Source organism: Protopterus annectens, chromosome 8.part1, assembly GCF_019279795.1.
Source record: "Protopterus annectens isolate FY-2018-M chromosome 8.part1, PAN1.0, whole genome shotgun sequence".
In the NCBI taxonomy this organism is placed as follows: domain Eukaryota; kingdom Metazoa; phylum Chordata; order Ceratodontiformes; family Protopteridae; genus Protopterus; species Protopterus annectens.
This window is the reverse complement of record NC_056742.1, coordinates 501,791,235-501,805,394: the sequence shown is the minus strand read 5'-3', so window position 1 is coordinate 501,805,394 and position 14,160 is coordinate 501,791,235. Positions and strand designations below refer to the sequence as shown.

Genomic DNA, 14,160 nt, shown 5'->3' with positions numbered 1-14,160 from the left:
CAAATAAAGTACTACTTTTTCATGTTTGTATTTGTTAAACGTGATGCATATATACTTCTGGTGCTGGGCCATACTTACACTTTATAGTTCATGCTTTTGTGCATTCACAGGTGATTCTTTTTCCAACAGTCTGGAGCTGCCTTGCATGATGTTGGAAGATCTGCAGCCTCTGATAATGATGGTGGGGATGACCTGGCACAATCAGGAAGTACAGAGCTCATTTCATCCTCAGCACAGACCATTGGTAGATCCTGTCAGGAAGAACAAGGTAATGAAGACAGACAATCAATGAAGTGTGCTGGCCCCATCTGACAGATGTCAGAATCTGTTTCTACCACTCATGGGCAGAGAGGACCACATGGAGAGGGAGTTAAATTTCCTCACTGGAGACATGGTTACTGCCATTCGTCTGAGGTTGGTTTGTCAGTTGATGCAACTCAGTATATGCTCAGGGCCATTAGGGAACACCACAGAAGAGATGGAGATATTGAGGGTGACGCATGATGTGAATAATAAACCTATGGGAGTGCATGTCCCATATGTGTGATTGCTTAGATGGACTCATTTATACACTAGAACATGCAATGTCTTCTCTAGATCACCAGCCAGAGACAACGGTACATGCAATAGTATGACACAGATAGTCATAGCTTCAAACAACTCCTAAATGAATACGTTACTCATCAATGGCTATGGTTCTGTAATACTCCTGACTAGTTTCTCATGCCATCAATCAATAGTTTCTTTTCTCCTGTCTTTCTCCTTGTCTTACTTCTACCAAATGAAAATACCACAAAATGGTTATTTTAGTTTTATATTTAATGAGTTTCATATTACTGTCTGTAGTAAGGACTAGGAAATGTAATGTTTTCTGGTTACATTCACTTTTTGTAAATTGTAATTGTAGGCAGTTGTTAAACTTTTAGTATATTATTTGCAAATCTTTGTAAAATTATTTTTGTAATCTCCGCTGAAAATGGACTACTTGCTCAGCTAGACACCACCTGGATAACAAATGTAAAATAAATAAAATAACTAAATAAAATAAAATAGAAACAAATTGGCCATCGATGGAACACGTCAACCTCTGCATCCAGTGCCAGTAACCAGCGTGTCCATGGATGAACAAGCTCCCATTCCCACATTGCTAGCATTTCCACAGCAACATCTGTTATTGAGGTATCTACACCCAGTAGAGCATCCCCCCATGGCTATTACCACAGTGGCACATCCTTTAAGGTCATGCAGTACTCCACAATCTATCCATTTGTAGTACATCCAGTGCAACTCCTGGTATAGCCGCACATCAGCAGTAGGAGTGTGCATGGGATGCTAAGCTCTCTGCCATGTATGCCCTGGACCTGTACAGTAGATCAGGCCAAACACCTGCAACTTTTACTGAGGCTATTTCTTTGCAGGCCCACATTTACTCTACTAAAGCACCAACTACAACACTCACCTCCACTATCATAGGCCATTCTCAGCAAGTACTGTGTTAAACCCCCCCACTAGGCCATTCTCAACAAGTACTGTGTTAAACATCCCCCCTCCCACAAGCTGACATTTCACAGAAAAGCACATTTTGCATTCACACATTTCCCTGTGAAAGGCATCTTCTCCTGCGCTCCCTTCATTTTGCACCCACACATTTCCCTGTGAAAGGCATCTTCTCCTGTGCTCCCTTCATTTTGCAGCCACACATTTCCCTGTGAAAGGCATCTTCTCCTGCGCTCCCTTCATTTTGCACCCACACATTTCCCTGTGAAAGGCATCTTCTCCTGTGCTCCCTTCATTTTGCACCCACACATTTCCCTGTGAAAGGCATCTTCTCCTGTGCTCCCTTCATTTTGCACCCACACATTTCTCTGTGAAAGGCATCTTCTCCTGCGCTCCCTTCATTTTGCACCCACACATTTCCCTGTGAAAGGCATCTTCTCCTGTGCTCCCTTCATTTTGCACCCACACATTTCCCTGTGAAAGGCATCTTCTCCTGTGCTCCCTTCATTTTGCACCCACACATTTCCCTGTGAAAGGCATCTTCTCCTGTGCTCCCTTCATTTTGCACCCACACATTTCCATGTGAAAGGCATCTTCTCCTGTGCTCCCTTCATTTTGCACCCACACATTTCCCTGTGAAAGTCATCTTCTCCTGTGCTCCCTTCATTTTGCACCCACACATTTCCCTGTGAAAGGCATCTTCTCCTGTGCTCCCTTCATTTTGCACCCACACATTTCCCTGTGAAAGGCATCTTCTCCTGTGCGCCCTTCATTTTGCACCCACACATTTCCCTATGAAAGGCATCTTCTCCTGTGCTCCCTTCATTTTGCACCCACACATTTCCCTGTGAAAGGCATCTTCTCCTGTGCTCCCTTCATTTTGCACCCACACATTTCCCTGTGAAAGGAATCTTCTCCTGTGCTCCCTTCATTTTGCACCCACACATTTTACAGTGAAAGGAATCTTCTCCTGTGCTCCCTTCATTTTGCACCCACACATTTCCCTGTGAAAGACATCTTCTCCTGCGCTCCCTTCATTTTGCATCCACACATTTCCCTATGAAAGGCATCTTCTCCTGTGGTCCCTTCATTTTGCACCCACACATTTCCCTGTGAAAGGCATCTTCTCCTGTGCTCCCTTCCCACCTATGCAAATGATAATCAGTTTTCCCTGTCTTTTGTCTGTTGTTATACAAGTTATCTATGTATGATACTCAGAGCGGATAACCTATACATGAGTTAGCACAGCCTGGAGTCAGTTTTGCATACGTCACTTAAACTCCAAAACAAGGTACTGCAACATGAAACATTCACTGGTAAACTAAAAAAAAAAATTGAAGCCAGCTACTGTTATGCGATTTATTTAATCAAAGATTTAACACGTCCATCTGTTCTTTGCTTAGGACTTCATCAGATTGTAAATTAAAAAAAAATACATAATTACCTTATTTAAAACAAGTCATAATAACATTACTTTTCACATACACACCTGTTTAAAGTAAACTATTTTAACATCTCTTTAAACTAAAATGCATTACAAATATTATTCATAAGTTGTACAGTAGATAGTTATATCAATTTTTACATAAATGTTAAAAAATACAATTCATGAACTTACTTGTGTTTAAATGTTTGGTATTAATACTTTGTACTGAAAATGAAAAAAATATATATTAAATGACTATAAATACACAGTGGAAATATTTTCTTTGATTTAAAATGTTTTTAAAATGTTGTTTAAAAGTATATATATATATATATATATATATATATATATATATATATATATATATATATATATATATATATATATATATATATATACATATATATATATATATATATATACACATATATATATATATATATATATATATATATATATATATATATATATATATACACACAGAGACAGAGAGAGTGATTTAAAGATTAGTGGACCTTAAAGCCAGTATGCTTGAAACAGAAGCAGTTTTAAAGTGATGTGCAATGTGCTGCCTCTTTGCCAATGCCACGGCATACTTCACCTGCCTCTGTCTGGCATGATTATTCATTGGCACTGGTTTCTCCTCTGACTCCTCCTCTGAACCAGCCTGCACAGCCTGGTATGTTCGGGACCACTACATCTGTAAATGCTTACCCTGTGGAAGTTCTTAATTATGATACTGTGTAACATTGCACACACTGACACTAAGTTCTTCTTAAGTATGATACTATGTAACATTGCACACACTGGCACTAAGTTCTTCTTAAGTATGATATTATGTAACATTGTACATACTGACACTATTTTTCTACATGCACCAAGGCCATACTGCAGGACACCACCAGATAAATCCAGGCAGTGAAAATGTGTCTTCATTAGCCCAAACACATACTCAGTAATCTTTCTTTTCTGCAAGGGGGCACAGTTGTAGTCATGCTCTGTTTGATTTTGTGGATTTATTATGGGTGTTATGGGCCATGGTTACAGGGTGTATCCTGCATCACAAGCAAGATGCTCCTGTAGGAAGTGACCCTTTGCATACTGTTGGTAGAGGTCACAGGTGGACCATATGTGGGAGTTGTAATAACTCATTTCCTGAAGGCTGATCAGCCTAAAATGCTGTCTTTGAACTTAAGAACTACCTGGGTAGACTACATCATTATTGTAGGTGACACTGTATGTAGTATAGACCATCTATCAGTTGATGGAGTGATGGCCTTAGTGATAAACATACTTTCTTCCTAGTTTCATCCACATACGCTGTCCCACATACTGAAGCACAGCATCAGGAAACTGTTAATATGTTCTCCAGGCAGATGCCTGAAATTTCCCCATTATACCTCTAGTAAGTTGCTGAAAGATCTCTACAGCTAATATATGTAAAGCTACAAATGCCTACGTATCCACTACAAAAGGTACTCTATGATTCCCATGGGGGCTGCATATTAGGCTGATGCACATCCACAGTTTCTTGGCTGAGTTCCCTATCATCACGGTGCACAATGCTGGTGTTGTGTAGTCCAAGAAATATTAATAAAATGACCCATCTTCTCTGGGAGTGATGTAATGCTCTGCCAGGCATAGTGGTGACATAACAGCCTCTTGCAGTTACATATTTATTAATGCTATGGCAACCCCCAACATTACTTAATGAGCATTAACACATTTATGAAGCTCTCCGCCATCTTGTTATGCCTCACTAGTATAGATGGAAAAGCTCATTTTAATGATACTACTCCTTGCCATGTTGTTATGCATGCATTACTATATATCTCACCTAACCGTGCTGCTTGCCCAGGCCACATCGGAGAACTTGGTTTTCTGAATCGTACTTACCTTTTGCAAGGCCACGTGTCATGCAAATTCACCATAACGTGAAGGTGAGAAGTTATCTGAATCTGGCCCGATATTGATGTAAAGGATTAATGATGATGACTCCCAAGGCATGTGCATGTAGACCCCTCTCATCAGTTTATAACAATGCTAATGCAGTAGACTGATGTAAGCATTTAGCTGTTGTGTTGCAGAGGGATGTTATTGGTAGATAGGGATGTTGATTTGACATCACTTACAATTCCTAGTGAATATCATGTTTGAGCACCTAAGTTGTTGGATTTGATTGAGATTGGCTTTTTAAAGTGAGCTTCTGATAAAACTTGGTTATGGTTGTGACTTCTATTGTAGAAGCAGAGGATCATGGATTTGCTTGATTAACTTATCCAGTTAGAGTACTCAGCTAGAAAAGGTTAGGACTCTGTTGATGATATTTGTAATGAAATAATGTATTTCTCAAGACAAAGATGCAAAATATCATCTGAAACTGCCTAAATCCCATAACAAAGACAATTTCTAACATCTAAATAAAAAAGACTTCTTGAAAGAAAGAACATTATTTTTGCAAGGGGTTTGTGCCCCTCATACCTCCTGACATATAAGTTCTGTCACCACAACCCTATCTCTGTATTTAATGTCAGAAAAAAAAGAGAAGCACAGACAAATCCATTATACACCACATACTGAAGCACAGACATTATACACCACATACTGAAGCACAGACAAATCCATTATACACCACATACTGAAGCACAGACAAATCCATTATACACCACATACTGAAGCACACACAAATCCATTATACACCACATACTGAAGCACAGACAAATCCATTATACACCACATACTGAAGCACAGACAAATCCATTATACACCACATACTGAAGCACAGACAAATCCATTATACACCACATACTGAAGCACAGACAAATCCATTATACACCACATACTGAAGCACAGACAAATCCATTATACACCACATACTGAAGCACAGACAAATCCATTATACACCACATACTGAAGCACAGACAAATCCGTTATACTCCATGTACTGAAGCACACACAAATCCATTATACACCACATACTGAAGCACAGACAAATCCATTATACACCACATACTGAAGCACAGACAAATCCATTATACACCACATACTGAAGCACAGACAAATCCATTATACACCACACACTGAAGCACAGACAAATCGATTATACACCACATACTGAAGCACAGACAAATCCATTATACACCACATACTGAAGCACAGACAAATCCATTATACACCACATACTGAAGCACAGACAAATCGATTATACACCACATACTGAAGCACAGACAAATCCATTATACACCACATACTGAAGCACAGACAAATCCATTATACACCACATACTGAAGCACAGACAAATCCATTATACTCCATGTACTGAAGCACAGACAAATCCATTATACACCACATACTGAAGCACAGACAAATCCATTATACACCACATACTGAAGCACAGACAAATCCATTATACACCACATACTGAAGCACAGACAAATCCATTATACACCACATACTGAAGCACAGACAAATCCATTATACACCACATACTGAAGCACAGACAAATCCATTATACACCACATACTGAAGCACAGACAAATCCATTATACACCACATACTGAAGCACAGACAAATCCATTATACACCACATACTGAAGCACAGACAAATCCATTATACACCACATACTGAAGCACAGACAAATCCGTTATACTCCATGTACTGAAGCACACACAAATCCATTATACACCACATGCTGAAGCACAACATCAGGATACCGTTAATGTATTCTCCACAGTCAATAAAACAAAGTCCTCTGAACCGAGATATCAACAACATAATGAAACATAACCTGCCATATAAAATGGGACACAGTGGCCTGTAGTATTAGCGTATCTTTTACTATATTTTATTACTGCTTGGAATGTATGCTGCTTTCATTGGTTTAATATGTGGTAAAATCTTCATGCTTTATTGGAATGGGTCACATACATTTTATTTCAGCCGTGATCCACAGGAGAAGCTTTCAATTTGCCTTTCTTCAATAGACAGATGCCATGGAGCTGAGTAATTTCACAATGGAAATAAACTGAGGTTTTTAAGCAAAACACAGCATGAATGCTTTGTTCTTTAAAGTAATTGAGTATTGTTTGTTCAAGTGGTTATAATGCCACCAATCTTGTGGAGTCAGCTGATATTATATGTTTTTCAAGTGTGTAAAACCAAAAGTGTTTACTAAGATTTTGTTTCTTTATTTGATATATAACATTCATTCATTTTGGCATTCTCTGATTACCAACCTAATTCAATATGTGTTAGTAGGGGGGGTGAGCCATATACTGAGACATAGAAGTACATCTTAAATGAGCTGTAGACACATATGAGCACACACACACACACACACACACACACACACACACACACACATATTCTCACACACACACACACATGCACACTTGTATATACTTCTGTCCATTTATACAGACCGTTTGTTGTATTCGGTTAAGTATCAAGTCTTGGGGAGGCCAGAGGAAACAGGAGTACTTGAAGAAACAAAAGCCAAACAAGCAGTTGTAGAGCATGCAAGATCTATAGAGATGGTGACTAGAAGTCATGACTGAACCCCACACCTTGAAGTAATGTCAGATGTCTTACAAACAGCTACTGTGCTGTACTAAAGCAGAGACATTACAGACAGGGGTTTATTAGTCATGAAAGCTGTGCCAGAATTATACATAAAACATCTGCTTAATAAAGGGTTTCAACTGGCAATGAAACAGTTACTGAATTAAAGAAATGCTTCAACAAAAAGGAAAAATGACATGTCGACCACACTAGAAAGTTGTGTAGCTGAAATGAATTGTTTCACTGTTTGTATGTAAAGGCTGTGACAGTGTAAACAGCCAATTAGACATCAGATGCTCAGGTCACCATTATCTGGAGCCAATAACTAACACTTGTTCTTTAGAAAGTACTAGCTACAGTAGTTTTTGGGTGAAATTTTCTTTTAAAGGAATCCATGCATAAGTGTACATAAATAATTACAGTTTTATGTGGGAAAGAAGGGGAGGTGAAAAAAAAAAGAATCTGACAAGGCTCAAAGGAATTCCATGTTTCCATTTCCATTTCCTTTTATAAGCTGTACACTTACTGTTACATACTGTTACCTGTACTGTTACATACTGTTACCTATACTGTTATGTACTGTTACCTGTACTGTTACATACTGTTACCTGTACTGTTACATACTGTTACCCGTACTGTTACGTACTGTTACCTGTACTGTTACATACTGTTACCTGTACTGTTACATACTGTTACCCGTACTGTTGCGTACTGTTACCTGTACTGTTACATACTGTTACCTGTACTGTTACATACTGTTACCCGTACTGTTATGTACTGTTAACTGTACTGTTACATACAGTTACCTGTACTGTTACATACTGTTACCTGTACTGTTACATACTGTTACCCGTACTGTTACTTACTGTTACCTGTACTGTTGCATACTGTTACCTGTACTGTTACATACTGTTACCTGTACTGTTACATACTGTTACCTATACTGTTATGTACTGTTACCTGTACTGTTACATACTGTTACCTGTGCTGTTACATACTGTTACCCGTACTGTTACGTACTGTTACCTGTACTGTTACATACTGTTACCTGTACTGTTACATACTGTTACCCGTACTGTTGCGTACTGTTTCCTGTACTGTTACATACTGTTACCTGTACTGTTACATACTGTTACCTATACTGTTATGTACTGTTAACTGTACTGTTACATACTGTTACCTGTACTGTTACATACTGTTACCCGTACTGTTACGTACTGTTACCTGTACTGTTGCGTACTGTTACCTGTACTGTTACATACTGTTACCTGTACTGTTGCGTACTGTTACCTGTACTGTTACATACTGTTACCTGTACTGTTACTTACTGTTACCTGTACTGTTACATACTGTTACCCGTACTGTTACGTACTGTTACCTGTACTGTTGCGTACTGTTACCTGTACTGTTACATACTGTTACCTGTACTGTTGTGTACTGTTACCTGTACTGTTACATACTGTTACCCGTACTGCTACTTACTGTTACCTGTACTGTTACATACTGTTACCTGTACTGTTGCATACTGTTACCTGTACTGTTACATACTGTTACCTGTACTGTTATGTACTGTTACCTGAAGAGATTGAGAAGCAATGAAGAATCTGTGCTCCAAACAGAATCCATCACTCATCCTGAGCTACTCTAACCAGACCCCTGATAATCATCACCTGCTTCCAGGTTACCTCTAAAAAGCAGTTTGCTTATGGACTTTACTTGATTTTCCAAAGATGAAATAATATACAAGATCTTGTATTTTTATCAAATGCTTTTTCCTGCACATAATTGCTTAAAATTTGATCATAGTTTTAATCACATGTATATGTCTTATATTTGCATTCAGACTTAAGTTTCCATTCATAAAAATATAACTGTATGCCTTGTTCTATCAGACTTCTACACATGTCATATTTCCCTCAGCAGCATTAGAAAAGATTTGACAGAAAGTTAACTGGAAATGAAATGTGAAAATGTCAATATTATGGTTGTGCTGTCAGTGACTTTGCAAGGTAGGTGACTTCAGTGCTAGAAAGATATGAAAGCTACAGTTTCTTAACCCACACAAACTGTTTGGATGAATGTTCCAGTACAGGTCATGAAATGTAAAGGGGGTGTTGCATTCCTGAGGTGCTGCACTTCAGATGAGATACTAAACAGAAGAACACTACAGCACAATTGTACAAAGACATTATTTAAGAAAGATAAGAAATTGTCTTTCTTAAATGTCATTGTTTAATAACAATAACCCATGACTGGGTGCAAATATCATAAGATTAACCTACAGTTGGCTTCAGCCTCATTATCAAACCATGCCAACTGTGGGTTAATTCTGTGGTACCCACACCCAGTTGGGGGTATTGTTTATAATAAAACGCACCTGAAGGGCATGAAATAAATAATAAAGTACACATGGAGGGCATGAAATAAATAATAAAATACACATGGAGGGCATGAAATAAATAATAAAATACACATGGAGGGCATGAAATAAATAATAAAATACACATGGAGGGCATGAAATAAATAATAAAATGCACATGGAGGTCATGAAATAAATAATAAAATACACATGGAGGGCATGAAATAAATAATAAAATGCACATGGAGGGCATGAAATAAATAATAAAATGCACATGGAGGTCATGAAATAAATAATAAAATGCACAGGGAGGTCATGAAATAAATAATAAAATGCACATGGAGGGCATGCTGTGATGCTGTGCATTTTTTGAATAGCACAACAGTGTTGCTCACGGGGACACACTGTCATTTCTGGTTTATAAAATATACAGTATGAAAAGGATAACATGGTTGCAATTTATAAAAATACATAGCACTTTAGTTTCTATTGTAAATTACTACACTATTCTCTGCCACAAAACTCACCTGAGAAAGAATGAAGACCACAGCAAAACTTAAAATGACTTTCATTATTTGGTGTCTTAAAAGCCAAAGTCCTTCTACTGAGAGCTGTTCTAAGGTCGACAGACTTTCATTCACAGATAAAAGGCTAACAACAGTCAGAAAACGGATTCAGATTCAGGTCATCTGTCTTTTATACCCATGATCCTCCTACCCCCTCATTTACATATACATGCACTACACACACACACACACACACACACACACACACACACACACACACACACACACACACACACGTGTGTTCATATCTTTTTACCTTTCCACATAACAACCTTTGTCCAGTATTTCTAAACTTTCACTCTGTGTTCACAAACATGTTTGCTAATTTATAGACTACGTTTTCTTTAGGTTTAATGATTTACAAAATCTCATACAAGCATGTAAACAAAGTAATAACAGTTTAGGATAACCCTTTTTATTAGAAACTGTGTGACAACTACTTAAATTTAAACATAATTAAAAATGAAGTCTGTGTAAATAAAGTTCCTTTTTCATTTTAATCAGAACCTGAAAGTTTTAAAACTTTAAGAAGGGTTAATTGGTTCTTCACTGAAGCCAAGATATTAGAGCTATGAAATCTTTCGACATGGTCACAAAGTAAAATTAATGTTGATATTCTATTCCCTATTGATAATACCAAAAGAATGTTCTGCCTCCTCCATTAGGTTCTGGCAAACCTGGGGAGTAAAAGTGTAAGACTTAATAACTATAACCCTTTAAAAGCAGTTATGTTCCACGAGCTAGCTGCAAATGAATCCTCACTCAGTCCCTGCTTCCAAGTCTTCTGTTCACTATTTCACACTGCTCTTTCATTTAGATGCTACCTTTTGAATTTAGTCTTCCAGGTTACTCTGATTTATAAAATCCCGGACTTGGTCCTTGCCAATACGAGGTGGCTTTCCTCCACATCAACTGTAACTTCATCCTTGGTTAAATCGAAACACAGATTAATCACATTCACCATCATCCCTGGTTAAACCAGAACACAGATCAATAACATTCACATTCACCCTTAGTGAAACTGGAGCACAGATCAATCACATTCACCTTCATCCTTAGTTAAATTGGAACACAGATCAATCACATTCACCTTCATCCTTAGTGAAATTGGAACACAGATCAATCACATTCACCTTCCTCCTTGGTTAAATGGGAACACAGATCAATCACATCCACCTTCATCCTTAGTTAAATTGGAGCACAGATCAATTACATTCACCTTCATCATTGGTTAAATCAGACACAGATCAATCACATTCACCTTCATCCTTGGTTAAATCAGAACACAGATCAATCACATTCACCTTCATCCTTAGTGAAATCGGAACACAGATCAATCACATTCACCTTCATTCTTGGTAAATCGGAAAACAGATCAATCACATTCACCTTCATCCTTAGTGAATTTGGAGCACAGATTAATTACATTCACATTCATCCTTGGTTAAATTGGAACACAGATCAATCACATCCACCTTCATCCTTAGTGAAATTGGAGCACAGATCAATCACATTCACCTTCATCCTTAGTGAAATCGGAAAACAGATCAATCACATCCACCTTCATCCTTAGTGAAATCGGAACAAAGATCAATCACATTCACCTTCATCCTTAGTTAAATCAGAACACAGATCGATCACATCCACCTTCATCCTTAGTTAAATTGGAGCACAGATCAATCACATTCACCATCATCCTTAGAGAAATCAGAAAACAGATCAATCACATCCACCTTCATCCTTAGTGAAATCGGAACACAGATCAATCACATCCACCTTCATCCTTTATTAAGTCAGAACACAGATCAATCACATCCACCTTCATCCTTAGTTAAATTGGAGCACAGATCAATCACATCCACCTTCATCCTTAGTGAAATTGGAACACAGATCAATCACAATCACCTTCATCCTTAGTGAAATCGGAACACTGATCAATCACATTCACCTTCATCCTTAGTGAAATTGGAACACAGATCAATCACATTCACCTTCATCCTTGGTTAAATCGGAACACAGATCAATCACATCCACCTTCATCCTTAGTTAAATTGGAACACAGATCAATCACATTCACCTTCATCCTTGGTTAAATCGGAACACAGATCAATCACATCCACCTTCATCCTTAGTTAAATTGGAGCACAGATCAATCACATTCACCTTCATCCTTATTGATATCAGAACACAGATCAATCACATCCACCTTCATCCTTAGTTAAATTGGAACACAGATCAATCACATCCACCTTCATCCATGGTTAAATTGGAGCACAGATCAATCACATCCACCTTCATCCTTATTTACATTGGAGCACAGATCAATCACATCCACCTTCATCCTTGGTTAAATTGGAGCACAGATCAATCAGATTCACCTTCATGCTTGGTTAAATTGGAACACAGATCAATCACATTCACCTTAATCCTTGGTTAAATTGGAACACAGATCAATCACATTCACCTTCATCCTTGGTTAAATTGGAACACAGATCAATCACATTCACCTTAATCCTTGGTTAAATTGGAACACAGATCAATCACATTCACCTTCATCCTTGGTTTAATTGGAGCACAGATCAATCACATTCACCTTCATCCTTGGTTAAATAGGAACACAGATCAATCACATTCACCTTCATCCTTAGTGAAATCGGAACACAGATCAATCACATTCACCTTCATCCTTAGTGAAATCAGAACACAGATCAATCACATTCACCTTCATCCTTGGTTAAATCAGAACACAGATCAATCACATCCACCTTCATCCTTAGTTAAATTGGAGCACAGATCAATCACATTCACCTTCATCCTTGGTTAAATCAGAACACAGATCAATCACATTCACCTTCATCCTTAGTGAAATTGGAACACAGATCAATCACATTCACCTTCATCCTTAGTGAAATCAGAACACAGATCAATCACATTCACCTTCATCCTTAGTGAAATCAGAACACAGATCAATCACATTCACCTTCATCCTTGGTTAAATTGGAACACAGATCAATCACATTCACCTTCATCCTTAGTGAAATCAGAACACAGATCAATCACATTCACCTTCATCCTTGGTTAAATCGGAACACAGATCAATCACATCCACCTTCATCCTTAGTTAAATTGGAGCACAGATCAATCACATTCACCTTCATCCTTGGTTAAATCTGAACACAGATCAATCACATTCACCTTCATCCTTGGTTAAATTGGAACACAGATCAATCACATTCACCTTCATCCTTGGTTAAATTGGAACACAGATCAATCACATTCACCTTCATCCTTAGTGAAATCAGAACACAGATCAATCACATTCACCTTTATCCTTGGTTAAATCAGAACACAGATCAATCACATTCACCTTCATCCTTGGTTAAATTGGAACACAGATCAATCACATTCACCTTCATCCTTGGTTAAATCAGAACACAGATCAATCACATTCACCTTCATCCTTAGTGAAATTGGAGCACAGATCAATCACATTCACCTTCATCCTTGGTTAAATCGGAACACAGATTAATCACATTCACCTTCATCCTTGGTTAAATTGGAACACAGATCAATCACATTCACCTTCATCCTTGGTTAAATCGGAACACAGATCAATCACATTCACCTTCATCCTCAGTAAAATCGGAAACCAGATCCATCACATTCACCTTCATCCTTGGTTAAATCAGACACAGATAAAGTCAAATTCACCCTCATCCTTGGTTAAATCAGAACACAGATCAATCACATT

At 38.0% G+C, this 14,160-nt stretch overlaps 1 protein-coding gene across 1 annotated transcript in view; it reads right to left on the bottom strand.

Annotated features, from left to right (window-relative positions):
- Positions 1–10,520, bottom strand: part of LOC122810422 (cadherin-1-like) — a 656,917-nt gene extending 646,397 nt beyond the window's left edge. Inside the window, exon 1 of the mRNA XM_044082033.1 lies at positions 10,371–10,520. Coding sequence (XP_043937968.1) covers positions 10,371–10,415 — 45 coding nt within the window. The 5' untranslated portion in view covers positions 10,416–10,520. The remainder of the gene's footprint in view (positions 1–10,370) is intronic.
- Between the last annotated feature and the right edge of the window lie 3,640 nt (positions 10,521–14,160).